The sequence below is a fragment of the Phragmites australis genome, chromosome 21 (genome assembly GCF_958298935.1).
Source record: "Phragmites australis chromosome 21, lpPhrAust1.1, whole genome shotgun sequence".
NCBI classification, from domain to species: domain Eukaryota; kingdom Viridiplantae; phylum Streptophyta; class Magnoliopsida; order Poales; family Poaceae; genus Phragmites; species Phragmites australis.
The window spans coordinates 9,488,688-9,507,782 of NC_084941.1; the positions used below are offsets into that span (position 1 = coordinate 9,488,688).

At 43.6% G+C, this 19,095-nt stretch overlaps 2 protein-coding genes and 1 non-coding gene across 3 annotated transcripts; all 3 read right to left on the reverse strand.

Moving 5' to 3' along the window:
- Window positions 1-8,757: 8,757 nt before the first annotated feature.
- On the reverse strand, window positions 8,758-8,831 carry TRNAI-UAU (transfer RNA isoleucine (anticodon UAU)). The gene has a single exon. It is a non-coding gene; the product is annotated as a tRNA-Ile (tRNA).
- Window positions 8,832-9,074: 243 nt separating this feature from the next.
- On the reverse strand, window positions 9,075-11,114 carry LOC133904151 (E3 ubiquitin-protein ligase AIRP2-like). Its single transcript, XM_062345660.1, has 5 exons — window positions 10,852-11,114; window positions 10,586-10,727; window positions 10,422-10,488; window positions 10,116-10,335; window positions 9,075-9,307 (listed from the first exon to the last, which is right to left on the reverse strand). Exons 1-5 carry the CDS (start codon window positions 10,911-10,913, stop codon window positions 9,094-9,096), a joined length of 705 nt encoding a protein of 234 aa, XP_062201644.1. The 5' UTR covers window positions 10,914-11,114; the 3' UTR covers window positions 9,075-9,093.
- A 2,345-nt stretch (window positions 11,115-13,459) lies between these two features.
- On the reverse strand, window positions 13,460-18,813 carry LOC133903951 (actin-related protein 7-like). The gene is made up of 8 exons (XM_062345449.1): window positions 18,486-18,813; window positions 18,179-18,391; window positions 16,996-17,137; window positions 15,264-15,508; window positions 14,869-15,052; window positions 14,084-14,151; window positions 13,825-14,003; window positions 13,460-13,743 (listed from the first exon to the last, which is right to left on the reverse strand). The coding sequence occupies exons 1-7, from the start codon at window positions 18,561-18,563 to the stop codon at window positions 13,851-13,853; spliced, it is 1,083 nt and encodes a 360-aa protein (XP_062201433.1). The 5' UTR covers window positions 18,564-18,813; the 3' UTR covers window positions 13,460-13,743; window positions 13,825-13,850.
- Between the last annotated feature and the right edge of the window lie 282 nt (window positions 18,814-19,095).

Below are 19,095 nucleotides of genomic sequence, written 5' to 3' on the forward strand. Positions count from 1 at the left end.
CAGGATTGATGGGAGCCTTTGGTGGCATATCTACAAAGGCAGACACTACCAGAAGATGATGTAACAGCCTTTGGTAGCATATATACAAGGGCCCTAGTGGTGAAGGCCTTCTGCAAGGCTTCTACTAGCCAACAATAATTGCAGATGCGAAGACCTTGGTCTGCTCATGTCCAGGATATCAATTGACAGGACAGCAGACACACATCCAACAAAGTCCTCTTCAGTCAATTCCTCTGGTGTGGCCATTGGCGCGATGGGGGATCGATGCCATTGGCCCTTTCCCTCGAGCGCCAGGAGACCTGCACTACGTAGTGGTAGTTGTGGATTACTTCTCAAAGTGGCCCAAAGCTATACCACTGGCCCGCATCATGGCAAAGAGCATTCAACCTTTCTTCTGGCAGAACATCGTATGCTGTTTTGGGGTACCCTGAGAAGTGACCCTCAAAAATGGAACACAATTCAACTTAACACTATTCAAGCACTTCTGCGGTAGCTTGGGAACTAGATAGCGCTCCGCATCAGTAGGCCACCTATAGTCTAACGGATATGTTTAGAGGGCCAATGGAGGCATCTCAACGGAAATAGCAAAGTGTCTTGTGGGGTTACCTAAGGGAAAATGGGTAGAGGAGCTACTGAAGGTCTTGTGATCCCTCCGCACAATGCTTACTAGGCCAGTGGCTTCATACCATTCTGCTTGCTGTTTGGGGAGGAACCGATGACCCCAGAGGAGGCCCGGGTTAAATCCTTAAGGGTTTTATCGACAGACACTAGCGATGAGGGGGTGTCGAAGGATCTCGTGGAGGAGACTCGCCTTGCTGCTGCCAGCTTGGCGAAGTACCAGGAAGAGATTAGGCATTGGGTCGATAAAAAAAAACTTAGGTGTCACCTATCGGCCCGGAGGCCTAGTACCCTGGCATAAGCTAAACCACGAAATGGTTGGGAAGCTATAGTCCAAGTGGGATGGTCCGTTCGTCATAACAGAGTCTTGACGACCAGGTTCGTACCACTTAGCCACTTTAGATGGTAACACACTAGCTCACACGTGGAATGGGGATTCGCTCCACAAGTACTGGGTCTAAGGACCAACCTTCGTACAACCTGCTAGGATAGGTAGGATTATCTATGGCCTTTACTTTCTACAAATATATAAGTACCATCAGAGTTGTACTCTTTTTCTTACGGGGGAAGCCTCATTCTTGGGTGCAAGGTTTTTAACGAGGTAGCCTCCTTATGTAACCCTTGGAAGAATCAAAGCTAATTCTCTAAAGAAGAATGTGTATTTCTACTTTGTTGATGAAAAACGGACGAGCCCGAGGGCCCCGAAGGGTTAGTGCCTAAAGGGCCCACCTATAACAATAGAGGGTAGCAGTCTAGGGGCTCCCTTAGGGCTAAAGTCTAAATACTCACCATGATAATCGGATGGTCAATACCCACATGAATGAAGTTGATCATTCCGATAAGTCAGCCAGACCTAAGGGTTCCGAAGGGGTGGAGTATAAGGACTCACCCATGATAATTGGAGGGTCGATACTCACATGAATGGGGTCGATCCTTCTGATAAGCTGACCAAACCTAAGGGTTCCGAAGGGCTAGAGTCTCACCCATGATAATTAGAGTGTCGATACTCACATGAATGGGGTCGATCCGTCTAATAAGCTAACCAAACCTAAGGGTTCCGAAGGGCTAGAGTTTAAGGACTCGCACATGATAATTGGAGGGTCGATACCCATATGAATGGGGTTGATCCTTCCGATAAGTTGGCTAGACCTAAGGGTTCCCAAGGGCTAGAGTCTAAGGACTCACTTATGATAATCGGAGGGTCGATACCCACATGAATGGGGTCGATCCTTTCGATAAGCCAGACTGACCTCAGGGTTCTGAAGAGCTGAAGTCTAAGGATTCACCCATGATAATCGGAGGGTCGATACTCACATGAATGGGGTCAATCATTCCTATAAGCTGGCCAGACCTAAGGGTTCCCAAGGACTAGAGTCTAAGGACTCACCCATGATTATCGAAGGGTCGATACCCATATGAATGGGGTCGATCCTTCCGACAAGCTAGCCGGACCTAAGGATTCCAAATGGCTGAAGTCTAAGGACTCGCCCATGATAATTGGATGGTTGATACTCAAATGAATGGGGTCAATCCTTCCGATAAACCGACTAGACCTAAGGGTTCTGAAGGGCTGAAGTCTAAGGACTCGTCCATGATAATCAGAGGGTCAATACCCACATGAATAGGGTAGATCCTTATATAATTTGGTCGGACCTAAGGATTCCTAATGGCTAGAGTCTAAGGACTCACCCATGATAGTCGGAGGGTCGATACCCACATGAATGGATCAATCCTTCCGATAAATCGGTCGAGCCTAAAGGTGCTGGGGGCTAAAATCTAAGGACTCTCTCATAACAAACAAGGGGTTGATGCTCGCACACAGGCTCGATTTTTCCTAAATACCAATTGGACCTAAGTGTTACAAACACTTAATAACTCAGAATGCACATAAGAGCATGGAAGTCGGGGCATTGGCCGATGATCTCGAAGGATCATGGGAGAAAATCTCCGTATACCTGTGGCTACGCCCCGACTGAAAGGCGAGGTTGTGTCTTGCATCATAGGGAGCTTCTGGATCCATCTCCCAATCAGATGGGCTACCAAAACAAAAGGACTCTGATGATGAAGTCATAATAAAGGCTTCAGCCATCGTAGATTCACCCTCTTCAGTAGGCTCCTCTGTGCTTTCGCAATACCGCACATGCTTTGGCATTAGAGGCATTCTGGGTGGCCCTTCGCCAATGATAATAGTCTTTGAATTCTCCTTGCAGATATCGATGCAAAAATATATGCCATGTCACAAAACACATGTAGAGACATTCATACTCCATCGCTGGAGGAATTTCATCTAGAACAACCGACTTCGGGCTGGGGCCTGATAACAGTGCCTTCTCCTGCTTGTAAATTGGATGAGGGCCACGTCTGGAAATGCATTTGAAACATTGAAATACGTGAAGAGAACGAATAAGCAAAGCCAACAAAGGGTTGTTCCATTACCAAAAGTTTGCCATACAAAAGACTAGCAAAGACTTATATCCCTACAAAATCATAGCAGAGGCCCTGGCCTACAACCTATCTTATGACCTAATAAAACATATTGCGGAAGCCAGGATTAAAAAAGTCACACCTGGGCTCCTTCTGTTTCGTCCCCACCATGTGCTACATTGGTTCCGGTCATCGCTAAGGCCGAAACATTGGAACCAATGTCCCAGGCGCTAGCAAGGGCTTCAGCTTGTCTGCGGGTACGCTAGTACTTGTTGAAGAAAACATGAGAGGCTATTTTTCACTCCGCGATGAATAGACTTCAAGACGGCTCTCGTTGGAAGCTTATAATCTGGCGAGCCGAGGACCCCGATATGAGAACAACTGGTAGACCTTATAGTAGCCCTTATAGTATCCTGTGAGTTATAGTCTTCTGCACCATGATACAAGTTACAAAATACTCTGGTGTGATATCCAGCTCATAACTGCCTTTGACAAACATGTTAGTCCCATTGACTATATTGTCATTAATCACCAAAATCACAATCATGGTCTAATAGGGCCATTTTCGCTACACCGGCTGGGGTAGCTAGATTTGTGGTCGGAGGGCGCATAAGGGCTTCTTGTAGAAAGAGGATCCTCTTAGCAGTAGCATATTTAAAGCAATCAATTCCCTATTGGTAATCAGAAGACTGTATGATCGGGGATTCGATAAAGGCCAGATGTGGTGTGCCCGCGTGAGGCTGACCATTGCCCGCTACTGGGGCCGAAGGACCCTGACCATTTGCAGGGTCGTCATCATGATGACCCAAATCATCACCTCCAGATGACGACCCAAATCATCACCTCCATCTCCAATAGCGAAAACTTCTTGGGGGTAATCTTTGCTATAGGAAGTGTCTAGATCCATCGTGGATGCTCCGTCGAATTGCTCCGGGTTAGTATCGACAATCCGTGTTGTCAAAATTGTGGGAATTGATCCCGACTTGCTATGAATCGGACATTCACAGTTGTCTTGACAGCCAAGTGATTCAAACTTGATGTCCTAATCTTTGGCGCATTGATCCATAAATCAACTTACCTCATCACTTGAATCATCGCCAGAAAGTTCATCACTAAAATCCACCCGATTGATTGTTGGTTCATCGGAAAGAGGGGTGAAGTTGTCATAGAACCCATCATTAGAAAAACCGGTTTTCGACGAATCTTTGGGCAATGTCGGTTGCCTGTCGTGTATAGACTCTTCAACACCTTTTGTCATGATCCCCACAGATAGCACCAGCTATCGATAATTGGTAAACCGTCGATCTAACGAACTTGTTGAAGAATAGGAGGATGCTTTGAGTAGACGAATCACAAGAGGAATACACAGGGGTTTTTTAACAGGTTCGGACCTCCCTAACGACAATAACCATATGTCATGTTTGTCTTGTATAGATCTGAGCATGTTACAAAGAGGGTATAGCTAGTCTAGGTGGATCTAAACCTAGTCAATGACTTCTTCCTTTGCTTATGTTGGCTTGTGGTGCACTTGTTCTGCTTTTTCTCCTCTCTTTTTTTTCCCTCCCTCGTAGGGTCCCTTGGCTCTATATTTATATGAGGGTTTCGTATGTCCTCTTGAGTATTCCTTCCCGTTCTTGGAGTTAAACCTTCCTGGCTACAGGCTACCTTAGGCATCTACAGGTAGTTTCCTTTCTTTCAGGGATCCCCTTCTCAAAGATAGAGATATGCTCCGAGAATTACAGGACACCCTGGGGTACCCAGATATGGTAACTATCTATTATTCATCATGAGATGTGGAACCGCCAGATTGGTTGCCACAACGGCCTCGTTAGTACCAGCGCTATCGTATGAAGCCATAATGTCATACGACGCACATGCTGAGACGCATGGGTTTCCATGGCTAATCGTAACCATTGCCACTGAATCCAAAGTGACGAGCGACTGTTCACTACCTAAAACTGACCCAATTTGTCGCATATGAATACCGAACTTACCACTATGAACCCCACACAACTCCATGCCCAACCATCATTAATGCTCGTCATCTAGCCAGCGACGTCAAAGACTCAGCGAAGCCCCAAAGATAGTTATGGAGTGGGCAGAACTTCCGTAGCCAACCCATCGTGACATCATTGACTGCCTCGACGAACTGAGGGACTTTGTGTCCTTTAGGGAGGTTTGTTCCCGTTGGCGCAACTACGTCTACCATGAAGAGCACTCATAGTTCGTCCCAAGGGTCCTTCGGATGAACGAAGTCCATGAGTTAGGAGAGATGTCATTCTATTCGCTTACAGAGGAGCTGACTCTCATTGTGTGAGTCCTTTCGTTCGCAAGGCGTAGAACAAATTTCAGGACCTTCGAGGGGAGCTACTTGATAGGGTTTGACTACGATGACGGCTCTGTGAGAGTCATAAACCCGCTGACCAGACAAGTGTTTGTGCTACCTCGGCTCCCGAAATGGGCCCGCTATAGAACCCGAAGGGCTTCTTCATACGCCAAAAGCTGTGGGCTGAAGCAGAAAAAATTATTGTCATCTACTTGTACCGTAACCGCTATGTCACATCTGTAGAGCGCTTCGAGTAAGTATCATGGTGGCATATGGGCATATGGCCTGAAGGAGGAGAACCTATGTGCATCATTCAAGCAGGAGGTCTCATAGTCCTCCTCTGAAGCAACACACTTTGGGCTCCATCACTAGACGACATCCGGTGGACCTCACCATGAAGGTGTCACATAGATTTAAAGGCAACAACGAGTGCTAGAACCTTGTGGGTCACGTGAACTAGATGGCGGTCCTAGAACTCCATGAGAAAATCATATTACAGAGCTGGGATAACATATGGTACATCCTCGCAGGGGATAGGGACCTCGCAAGCTTCGCAAAGGCTGCATTCACTTCCTCAGATGGCTCGACGGCCACAGCGGAGCCCAATATTACTTCTGGCAATGGCACTTCGTAGCGAATGTCTCGACCATCGGCCAGACCGTCCCATAGAACATCAGTGGGACTTGGGCACTTGGTTCATGCCAAGTCCAGAGTAGGTTAGCTCGCGAAAAGAAGAGAAGCATTTACACTTCGCATAATGCGTAGATATGTTGTATAGGTCACAGGGGGACTACATTTCGAGCACTATTAGCAAGTATTTGAATGGCTGACGCCATCATCGATGAATGTATTTTGTTTTGTTTCACCACATTATAGCAGAGGTTATGCCCTTACTTAGTAATTATAGGTATATTTTTCATGCCATATGTACTGTAACAAGTTAGTTTTGTCTTTTTTTTTGGAAAATTGACTTCAGTCGGCCAAAGAGGGGGACCTAGACAAAGGTACCACCCCACTATCTAAAACTTCTCGCCTTCGGCCTCTCAAAGCCAGGACCAAAACCGTGAAGGGGCCACTATTGAGGGAATGGTACCGTATGGGTCCCCGTTCGTTGATTTCGGTCACAACGGTCAAATCCCAATAATCGAAACAGAGAGGCTAACATTAAAGTAGGGATAGTTCCCTTTATGCTCTGTAAGAGTTAGGCTCGAGAAGACGTAGCAAAGCCCAAGGGGCGAAGCCCAGAGGACAAGCCCGAGGCCTAAAGGGGCACGACAAAGAGTTGAAGGCCGAAGGGTGCAGTGAAGCCATATGGCCAAAGGAATACGGTGCGAGGACCTTCGGTAACAGAGCAAAGGCTCACCTAAAAAGGAACCCGCAAGTTAGCTGAAACCCCATCAAGAAATGACCGAAGGGAGATCGTCATTAGCCTCGATGAAGGGTCCAGTGAGGGTCACTGGGACATGTGTCGAGATTTGGTTGCTTAGGGCAATGTAGTTAGATAATGACCGTAATACCTCTGAGATATTCTATGTTCTCTGGTGTTAGTAAGAATGTTCCTGTGCATAAGGAATAAAAATGTAATGATGACGGTAGTGATTTAGGTATACCTATAAATACCCACACTCACTTGATGTAATAAAAAGAGATGAAACAGTTATTATACCGACAATTACGATACTATTTACTATATTGCAATCAGGATGACAACAATCCTAATCCGTTTGGCATGCAGGAATTTCATAGAAATAGTTTGTACCAAAAAAATCTCGTTTAGAGGCATGTATTGCTGTTGCGAAATGTTAGGTAGATTGTGTGCTAATATACGCTCAGTGACTGTCGTCGAGCTTTTTTATTTTTATATTTTTTAAAATTTATTATAAAAATATACTTTATATAAAAAGATTTACGAAACTAAACGTCTACCATTCTCTCAAAAGTCTAGTCTTTTAGAGGGTGGTAAGCTAGCCGCTCGTGCCACCATGGCAGGTGCAACACCACTATGACCCTTAGCTCTCTCTCATAAGACGGTTAGGCTCATACCTAGATACGCTCACTCTTATCGTCCTCTAAGAGGATGTTTAAGCTATATCCTCGGACGTACGAGGGCTAACCGCCTCTTTATAGGACGGTAGAAGGGCGTGAGCCTAACCATCCCCTCAGAAAGTGGTAAGACCTACCGAACATTATGAGGGCGCCACGATGGCATGACCGCCTTCTAAAAGTCTGTAGTTTTTTAAGGATGGTAGATGCCTAATTTTGTAAATCTTCTCATTTTAAATATATTTTTAATTATTTTTTAGAAAATTATAAGGAAAAAACTCGGCTGTCCTCACGTAGTTTGGTGACCGACTTTGTTCCTCACTTTGAGAGATACTGCTACGGAGAATCTCGGCAATAAGATCGAGCGACGAGTGCAGTTTGACAATTCGGAGGCACTTCTCGCCACGGGGTCGCCCAGCCGGACCAGGATCTGGAAGGCCTAACCACCCGCGCGCGTGACGGCGCGCCGGCGGCCCAAGGCAGGTCGCGCAGCCCGGCCGGTCAGATGAGCGCGACGGTAGCGAGGGCCCATGGGCATCGGAGTGCGACGGCGAGGTGGATGTGCGGTGAAGGGGCAATGCGTTGTTTCCAACCTTAGCCAAAAGGGTAAAAAAAAATGGTACAAAACTGTAAATATTGTTTCATTTATAACATACAACTATAAATATTATAAACAGGAACACAAAATTATAAGTATTATACACTTGGTTTTATATTTCTTCAAAATTTTAGAAATTTTTTTACGTGTTTCATAATACATGTGCAACATATTTTAATTGAATTCATATAAAAAAATGTGTAGAATTTAAACTAAAATTCTCCAAAAATACTATTTTTATAATTCCTAATAATTGTTAAGGTTTCAAATAAAATCTTAAAAATGTAAAAAAATCACTAACATTCTTCTTATATGATGCACTAATTTCTAAAACTGTTTTTAACCTAATTTATATGGCAAAAAAGAGAGTCTAAATTATATACTTACAAAGAAACTAATTTTTTCACCATATAACCTATGACTGAAAATAATTTTAGTTCGTCATATAAGAAAAATATTAGTAAATTTTCTATATTTTTAAGATTTTATTTAAGATACTAAAAATTATTATGAGTTATAAAAATAACTTTTTTAGATAATTTTAATTTAAATTCTACACATATTTTTAATTGAATTTAATTAAAATAGATTGTACTTGGATTTTAGACAAAAAAAAAAGTTTTAAAATATTTTAGAAAAATATAAGACTATTTTTAATAAATCTAATTAAAATAAAATTTTATGTAAAATTAATACACAATATTATAGTTTTATATTAAAAATAATAATTCATTCTTAAAAATAAGCATGGTCCCGGCGGGGCTCGAACCCGCGACCTTCGGCTCATAAGACCAACGCTCTAACCAACTGAGCTACGGGACCCCTTTGTTACGCAACTAAAAACTACAATAATAGTAGGACAACAAAAGACCACCACTTTAATCACTCGATGCACACCATTCTCCTCCAGGCAAGCACCGCAGATCGGCCACACATCTGAATTCAGTAATCTCTGAAACCTTGGAAATTCCCACGATGGTCAGCCCCCAGGTATTAGCAGCCTCACACTGACAAACCAACAAGCGCGAAACAGCCGATGAACTTGAAAACCAAGCATCAAGGGTATGTATGAACAAAGAGCGGTTTACTTGATACGGTACTCGTAAATGTCAAGCTCAACTACGTGGAGGACTACAAGTGGCAACTTATTTATGTACATAAAGAGTCGCCTGATGTTCTCCCTTGTCAAGGTATCCATATCCACAATGTCGCTGTCGTCGGTGTACATCCACAGGTTGCTCGGCTTCACCTTCTGGAGGCAGGCCCGGCAGAAGGGGCAGGACTTTGATTTGGCGTTCCTGCAATGAGAGGCAGTGAACTTCGTTATGGCCCACCGTTAGGGTGATCAGTTGCAATAGATTTGTACTACAAGGCGAGCGCTCAACAAGCTACAATTTAAGGATATGACAGATTAGGCAGGAAGTGAAAGGACGGAGTTGTTATGCTTGCTGACAAGCACACAGTGATCCACTGAAAATTAAAAATTGACGTAATTAAGAAACTGATGCCTATCCTGATCCCTGAGCCAATCAAAAGAATGATCTAAAGGGCTGTGGATGTGGCCGCTTTGTGTCTACATCTCAACATAAACAGAAATCTTAAACCCAAAGTATCAACATAAACCGCATAAACCAAAATGAGAAGGATCATTGTGGCACCGAGCTACCAACTCGGGAGCGGGCTGCTAATTCAATAGAAAGCTTCCTACAATTCTGCGTCCTGAGCACAAAATGTCTTTTTTGTCCGAAGTTTGCTTGGATGCACAGCTTGCATCGTGGTTTTGGAATTCTGCAGACAGAATAGCAACCTGAAGAAGACCTTTATGGCACAAAAGGGTAGTAGGAAGCTTCCAGCTGAATTTGCTTCCTTCAGAACAGCACTTCATGAAGAAGTGGAGTTCACTAAAACCAAGTATCCATGGTTCCCAATCCAAACAACATTCAGCTAACTGGTAATTCAGCTCCGAAGCTCATTAGAATTTAGAACTAAACTAACTAAGTATGCGCTAACACGACGAAATTTTGTGCAGATGCAGTAACTACAAACAACAATCCTTCCTACAATATAGCCAATGAGGGTGAGGAAGGGGATCAAAAGAGCTCATACCAATCCTCGAAGCACCGCGTGCACAGCGTGTGGGCGCAGTCCGGCAGCACGATCTTGCGGCTAACCTCGAGGCAAATCCCGCACTCGAGCTCCCTCTCCGAGTCCACCTCGGAAAGCGTCTCCTCCCTCCTGAATTTCTGCAAGCAGAGTCTCCTCTGCTTCTTCTCGTCGAGTTCAGTGATCCCGCTCGGCAGCTGCAGCAACGACGGGAATATGACGCCTGCACGGCACGGCGAAACCGCCGTCAGAACTGGACGACACGACATCAACAAGGAACTGACGGGTTTAAGGGGATTAATTAATTACCGTAGAACTCCCTGATGCTGGCCTCCCGCTCCCAATCCGGCAGCGCCGTCGAGCCGTCCGCGTACACCTGTTGCATCACCAAGAAACGGCAATTGAATAACCAGCTCGTGCGTTGCAATCGAATCGAGCATGGCGGCGAGGGAGGGAACAAGAAAAGACAAGACCTTGTAGAGCATGATCTTGAGGAGGCCAAGCCTCCCGGCAAGCTTGCAGTCGGTCCACTGCAGGAGGAAATGCGCGACGGCGCTGTACGCCATCCGCATCTGGATCACCGACCCGTCGTAGTCCCTCAGGAACTCCGACGCCCTGCAAGCGCGCGAGCGAGCAAGAAATTTCAGCGGCGATTACGGTGAACAGAAGAAAATACTCCACCTTTAACACTAGCAAGCAAGCGTCGAATGAAGAAGAGGTTTCTTCTTCTTGGACTCACAGCGCATTGGCGTGCTCGATGTCGGCCTCGAGGGCCTTCACGGAGTCCTGGAACCTCCGCATCGGCCGGCGGCCTCCCCCTCCGTCCGTCCCTCCCGCTGCGAGAGCTAAATCGCACGGCAGAACCCAGAACCCTGCCTAAAGCTCGTCGCCTCCCTCCCACTCGTCGATTGGATTCTACCTGGTTGCCTTCCCTCGCGCCCCCGGCTTGGATTCCTTTCCTTTCCTCGCTCGCTCGCTCGCTTCTTCTAGCCGAGTCCAACTCCAACCCGGCCCTCCTCTTTTTGTTGCCACTCGCGGGGTCGAGGGCGACGACGAGGAACAGGGCCTCCCCGGGCGCGCCCACATCTCCGCGCATCCGAAGAGACGCACACGCTCTACGCTTCGCTCCCTGGCGCGCGGGGCCAGAACGTTTCGGGTCCCACCTGTCATCAAGATGTCATGATTGCGTGGGTAGACTGCTGATACGACGTGGCGGGGCGGGTTCATGTGGGGCCCACACAAAAATATCGCTAAATATCCATACGGGGAGCTTCGGGGTACGGATATCTACTGACGGCCGTGGATTTGCGGGGCCCAGCGGGGGACGCCGCGGGCGGAGTGGAAACCGGGCGGTCTCCGCTTTGCTTGCTTTCCGTGAAGCGCCCGCCCCGGTTTCGTTTGGGCACGGTGAGGCCGTCACGGGTTTTTAGCAGCATTCAGCAGGTAAATTTGGCCAAGGGGTTGGTGATGCGCTTATCCATCTTGGGTGTGTTTTGATGACGGTACAAGTATTTTGGGATCTCCGTGTTTGGTTGGTGGATTGGGAGCGAACAAGCTTATTCAACGGAGGGTGGATGGGCATTTGCTTTTGCTACTAAACCTAAAACATTGAACTATAGATTATATGATTTTAATTTCTGCGGACTTGTGTTTTTTTTTCAATCTAAAATATTGAATTATAGATCGTATGAATTTAATTTATATGGATCTGTGTTTTTATTGTGGTGTGTTGCTAATATCTGTATAGGTATATATCTTCCCTTTTAGCTACACTAAAGTGGTAAATTGTCAATTTGTGTTGAACTCAACTAGCAACAATCATCAGAAGAAGGTATCCAAATTGCAGTACAACATATTAATGGCATCGTATAGGATAGGACACACTAGAACTAAGGAAGAGTGAAGACAAATTGTAATTCAATCATTCAGGTATCAGAGTAGCATGGAACTAAAGTTGATAAATTCACCACTCATTAATAAAGAGTTCATCATAATAAATTCAGCATATCACATTCCTCTACTCAAACAGAAAAGTATATCATGTCCACTCTTATCCCTTCAACTTAAAAAAAAAAGAATAGTCCCACTCAACCAATCAAATAAAAAAATTAATTCATTCTATCGATAAAACAAATTAGGATGATCCGACTATCCATTTATGGTCTTCAACCAAACACATCTTTATCTCTGGTTCATTGAAGAATGCTGATTTGACGGTGGTTTAATGACTCTTTCTTGAGCAACGGGACAAGCTTGACCCTGATTTCTCTCCTTTTTTTTTCATTTTGATTTGAGAGAACTTGCTATTGATTTTGACATTCAGTTAGGTTCATTGTACACAACCTTTGTTCGCGGCGGTGTATTGCTGATTCCCGTCCAGTTTATTTCAGCTTTTTGATGAGCCGGCTATGGTGTCGGGTTTTGGTAAATCTTCCCGAGTGAGGAATAGTGGTTTGATCAATATGTTTTCCCCTTTTTCAAATTGATCCATAATATTGAATTACATTCATTCGACAGGCGAAACAGAGGGGTCAGTGGTACGTCACGAAATAGTCTGGGTTTTTACTTTCTGCAGTTTAGCTTCACACAAATACAATTCCGCTGAACATACACCATCGTCAATTTGCTTTATTAGCAAATAAACATACGAAAACTTGTGGGCCGAAGGTCCAAGCTTTGCCCTGGTTTTGTATTGTTGTACCTTGCAATACAGTTCATAGATCAATGGTGTCGGAAGTAAAGAGACAGATGCCCTTTGATATAAAATTTCATTAAAAATATGTATTGACCTACCAGCCATTGATGCTGATCTATTCCTACGCATCTGTGAGTGACTTCTCCACTCCTTTGCATACCAAACAAGGAAAAGCAGCCCAGTGACAGCCCTATCAAACTAGCAACTGTACTCGTATTTCACACACGTAAAATCAATAATATTATAATAAAAATAAAAAATCCATGAAAAAATAATAACTAAAAAAACTAATGATACACCCCTATAGATAGAAGGAAATAAATTTATATTAATATTTTTTTATACTAATAGCGTATATTAATTACAAATTTCTAACTTTATTAAAAGTTTACAAACAATGTAGAGATGAGATGGGAGACCAAATTTTAATTGTAAACCATTTGATCGTAAAATGTCCCATGAAGATTATTTGAAGCTGTCACAATCCATCCATTTTATGAGTATAGATTCAAGCAATAAATGCATGTGTACCCAGTATCATTCGAAACTAAAATCAACATTATGCTCACACACTCGTACACGGTATCTCAAGAAAAATGAGGAGAAAATCATGGCAGTGCACGGTAGTTCGTTCTCTCGAGACAAAACAAACTTCTGAACGTTTGGATTCTGTAGGATGAATGAATAGAATTAGAGAATACAGACATTTCCGTATGCTAACTGAACAGATAATGCAACATAAATGCAGCTTTCAGAAGCATCTCGCAGACTTTCTGCTACCAGTTTACATTACTAATAAATAGATGTCAATCTTAGAATCTACTGCACTCTAAATAAGCTAGGGGCAATACAATCTAACCGAGCCAAGGGGCCATGTGCACCACAAGACCATGAACAGCTCAGTACCAAGGAAATTAGCACCAACAGAATCAGCACCTGCAACACAGTCAAGTTTCAGCCGCGGTCATACACGACCCACATCAGCAAACGAAAAGCGGCAGTAAACGGCGCACCAACCATGAAAGTTAAAGGCACAGCTGTTTCTAAAAGCACTTCTTGTGCACAATGGATGGGCCCGTCTCGTCGTACTCGCCCTTGGTGACATGCTGGTTTTGAGGGAAAACGACCTTGGCCAATATTGCGCCACCCAACCAGGCCGAGTACCTTGCTAGGTTCTCAGGCATGTATTCTGGGGGCTGGAGTAAATGCACATTCAGTTAGTAGTGGGCAGGTTAGGTGAGAAGTGTGGACTGACAGGTAGCGAGAGGGAGGTTACCTTGACAAGAGATGGGCGGATTGCTGAAGCAGACATATTTGCTTCTCTCTGGAACCTGTCCTCAAAACCTTGAGAAAAGAAAGTAATATGAACATGAGTGATTAAAAGTGTCTAATCAAAAACAAAAAGAATTTCAGATGAATTAGGGTATGTAAAGAAGGGAAATTGTTCGAATTGATACGTGATACGTGAGGAAGCAAGAGGAAGGAAGTAAACATGCAAGTCTGTAACCATGCCATAAAACGTAGTTGTATAAAGAACTGCTGGTTACAATATCTATAATCAGTTTCAGCTGTCTAAGTCTTATTTAACCAACATATCTTCCACTGTGGTCCACATACTCAGCATAATCTTTACTATTTTATCCACAGGACAACTAATGTAAGTACAAGAGATTCCCAAGTGCTATAACAGATTCCAGTTTCATTGCAACCAAACGAGATGTCAGTTCCAACAGCATAGGTTCTCAAATAGGATAACATTCTAACTGGTTCCATTTATTTGTTCTGGAACATAGGAATGTAGAAGAGTAGAGTACCGGACTGCTTTTTTTCTAAGACCACACTAGTGGTGCATAGGTCACACAACATTGGCATCCACGTAATCAGTTGTATATAATGCAGATTTTCATCTTGAATAATGCTGTAGTCTACTAGTAAACATATGTTTTAATCACCCTTTATAGATAAAGGACATGCATTTGCCATGTAAAACAAAAGTTGAAGAAAAGGCATCTTTTTTTGCAAATAACGAAAGGCATCTTGCAAGGGCAAGCAATAACTAACCAGCCATTGATATGATGCCACCGCATAACATGGTGTTCTCAAGCAGCTGCCGATGGTACTCTGATGACACGTTTGAGACACTGGTAACTAGCTGCTGAACAATGCCATAATCTTCTAAGCCCAAAATATGTGGTTGAAACAAAGCTTCACCAACAATATAACGCTCTTTCTCAATTGTTATAACCTGAAGGAAGAAGCAATTATTAAATTTTGGATTTTTGGTTTGCTTAGATTTAGCATAATAATTGGGTGCCAAGACATTTCGCAAACTTAACAGAGTAAACAAACAAGTATCAAGAATTTTACGAAGATGAATTCATTATCACGCATTAAGAGAGGAACAAGGTGAATGTTTGGCACAACATTTACAACAAAAGAAATGTAGAATAACAAACCTGCCCATCAGGAAGAGTGTGCCTTTCTGGCTGGCATGAGCTTTCTATAGCTTCAAAGGCCAACTGGTCTTCTGTGCAGCATGTGTACTGCTCTTTCAGCCTCTCAACATCAGAGGGATCAAAGCTTACTGATGGGTTAGATTTTTTCAGCTCTTGTGCAAATAGGTTTGTCAAGTCAACTCCTCCAATCTCAAGTCTCTTCGATGCTACATGTTGAACAGCACCTTCACAAACTGGAGCAATATCTGGTAAAATTAAAGAAAATGTCACTCTCCAACAGCAATGTTGCTTGCCCACCACTATAGAAAAGGGTGGTTGCGAGAACAAATCCTGGTTAATGAAGTAAAACATGCACTAGAAGGACAACGATGTACCAAAATGTCATACTGCAGTGTAGAGCAGAGTCTTGTTTTTCAAAGGTAGCCATTCAAGTAAGATCCTACATTGTCTCAATTCTCTAACAAAGAAGTCACCAATTATTCCACACTTAATAAATCCAAAAAATGGAATAAGAGTTTTTTTTTAAAGCCACCAAAATACCAACCAAAAGATAGATATAACTATAAATCCACAGCTGGAATTTTTTTAAGAAAACAGCAATGCAAGTACTGCTATCTGTATACATTCCAAATAATTCCCCCTAGTCCCTAAATCCTTTGCTGTGTTAATGGAGTAAATGGTGGCAAATATCAATATGATTTGCACCTTGGGAGTTGGGAGTCACTGGCATCTACGAAATAAAGATTTAAAGAAGCTGGCAAGTAGGTGTAATATTATGTACGCTGTTTCTTTATATCTACTCTGATCTTTTGATTACTTTGTCAATACGTGACGCTTAATAGAACAATGTATTCCCTCCAGTCACAAAAGGATGTCACTTTGGGCATCGGCATGTTCTCTAAATACAACTTTGATCACTTATTGATCTTGGGATATATTTAAAAACCTAATAAAGTTATTATATAATGAAAGTATTTTCAAGACAACTGATACCGTTTTCATATGTTCAATCTCAATATTCGATTATAAGCACCAGTCCCTCAAACAGCCTCTTGTAAGGTACTCCATTTAATACATTTAGTTTTTCCTTTATTCTTTATTAACAACCAAGTTGAAAAGGAAACATCAGATTTCTTCCTCACTGTAAGAACCTACAGAAAGATCTGTCTGGGTATAAAGGGGCAAAAGATGAGCAAGCAATTCTAAAAAGTTAACAATTTGAAACATAATTAATACATCTTTTTAGGAAAGGTAAATGATATTTAGGTGAAGGAATGCGACGCAATTATATACAAAAATGCACAAGCGAAAAGGTGCAACACTAAACACTACAATACAAATCATGGTTGATTTGCTTGACTACATGAATTACTTAAAAGCAATTACCATGGTAATGCAGCATAAGCATTCTTGAAAATCATTGACATAAAGAATTTACGTTATCCTTGTGTGATGTTTGCATGTCCTTAAAGATCATCAAAGGCTATTATGGGTACAACCATATGACTATTAAAAGGATTGTAGAAAGCAGTCCATAAAAGTTAAACGTAAGTAAAGGATTGATGTAATCAGCAATGGATTCAAATTCTACAGGGAAAGCATGCTCAATTCACAAGGACAAAAGAAACATAAGGTGAACAACTTCAGAAAACCTATCACAAAAGAATCAACAGAACTGCAATCTAAATCTGAATAATCCAAAGTAAAGATACTATAGATTTGGCGATAGTACCTATTTTCCCATGCCCAATGTCAACTGTGCAGCCTGAAATGCGTCCAACTGCATAGAGTGACAATACAGCCTGTTCTGAGTCATAAAAGCCTGAAACGTTGAATTTTTCAAACATAAGCTGCACCAATTGTTCACGAAGAGCCTGAAGAGAGCATCAAGAGAAGTATTATTAAAAAGCACTGCTAAAGCAATGCATTAGACACACCCAAAACATGAGCAATGCCAAAGAAAAATTTGAAGAAACTAGAAGATATATTATATTACAGCTCCAGGATGTGTTAAGCCTACTTAAGGGACGCACCATACAGTACATCTAAACATGTGCTGCTATGATCCCCTCAATTCATATGCTATCAGCCACCAGAAAACATCACACCAGAAGGAGGGCACCAAGCACGGCAACTCAATAATTTCTAATTGGCACAGAGAAGCAGCTAAGCTATTGATTTAAACACTTAAACTTGAGCAGAAGTATGAAGAGATGGGCATGTTTAAAATCTCATATTCAAATGCATATACAAACTGACCTAGGGCTACAATTTCCTAGTAAGTTTCAAAGGGTAACCTCAACAAAAGGGCATGCACTTAAGTGCACAATGTGGAAACTTGGGCCACGGTAACCATAGTAAATATGGGAGTCCATCTCAGCTCAGATAAGAGAAAACATACCAAATTCAATCATAGTTCCCCACTTCCCCATGTGTTAACAACTTACACATAGATCGTTAAATCCACTATGCACATACATCACCAGCATATCAAAAGGTTTTACCTCATAGTTTGGCATGATCATCTAGTTAATACTTAATAGTTTATGATTTGAGATCATAGAAGAGCATGTCAAAACGTAACTAAGTGTTGTTTAGGCTGGTCATCAACATATATGCTATCATGCACATTAGGTTGTTGGGTTAAGACTTAAGACCAGAAGTACACAATACCCCAACCCAATTAATGATTAAACCAAGAAAAACGTTACCCCCATTACTTTTTTTAGGTCCACCCAGGACCTATTACTAATCGTGCACATTGAAAGTTTGAAATCCACCTAAAAGCAACCCCCACTTACTAGTCCTGATACAATTTAGGCCGCGATTGGCCACCCTAGACAGACTACACAGGAATAATACTACACAAAGCATCTTAACAAGCTTGATTTTAACAGAACACGAAGTGTCATCACCTTGGGCGTAAACAGCGGCTCGGTGAAGAGGATCTGGCCCTCGTCCCCAGTCTCCCACCCGATGTTCCTGTACAGGACGTAGTTGAGCAGGTCCTCCATAGCGTCCCAGTCCTTGACGAAGCCGCGCACCACCGGCTGCACCACCTCCTCCACCACCGCGCCGTCGGCCAGCTGCTGGTCCTCGACTTCCAGCTTCATCTTCGAGGGCATCACCTGGCCAGCAAACCCCCCAAAAAGAAAATCTCAACAAAAAATCCACAGAAAAAAGCATGAGAATCTGAGGGCACCAGGAGATCCGCTCGCTCACCAGCGCGGGGGCCTGGTCGGGCGCCGCAACGCCGGCCTTGAGCAGCTTGGAGCCCGCGTCGACGACCACCGCCTCCATGGCCGGCGGCGAGGGAAGCGGAGAAACCCTAGGGTGCGGAGCCGAGCCGAGGCGCTCCGGTAAAGAGCGGGGGACGGGGTGAGGGTTTTTGAAATTCTCTCCTCGGGAGAGAGCCGCGGGAAAGCAGAGGGTTTTGGAGAGAGTCGCGCAGTGGGCGAACGGAGGAAGAAGCTCGAGGTTGGCAGGCAGGGAAGGGTAGTGTTTGGATCTCGAGGGACGGGGGGCGGCTGCAACCAGCAAGCCTGCAATGCTAGCGTATTCGTTCTGATTCCGTTTTCGATGGCCAGTGGCGTACTGCACACCACCTTGAGATGGTTTTGTGCGCTACCGGCTCTCAAAAGCACATAACACGACCAAGCTTTTTTTACAGTACAGATAGTTTTATTGATACACTCATAGGGTGCATTACATCCATCTTGCTAAGTGCTTGACATGTGATTAACTTCAGCTAGCGCAAGGTGCTCGACCGAATGCTCGCGGAGACGTCACGTTGGGCACGATCAGGTTTGGATTGGACAGGGTTCCCCAAGTG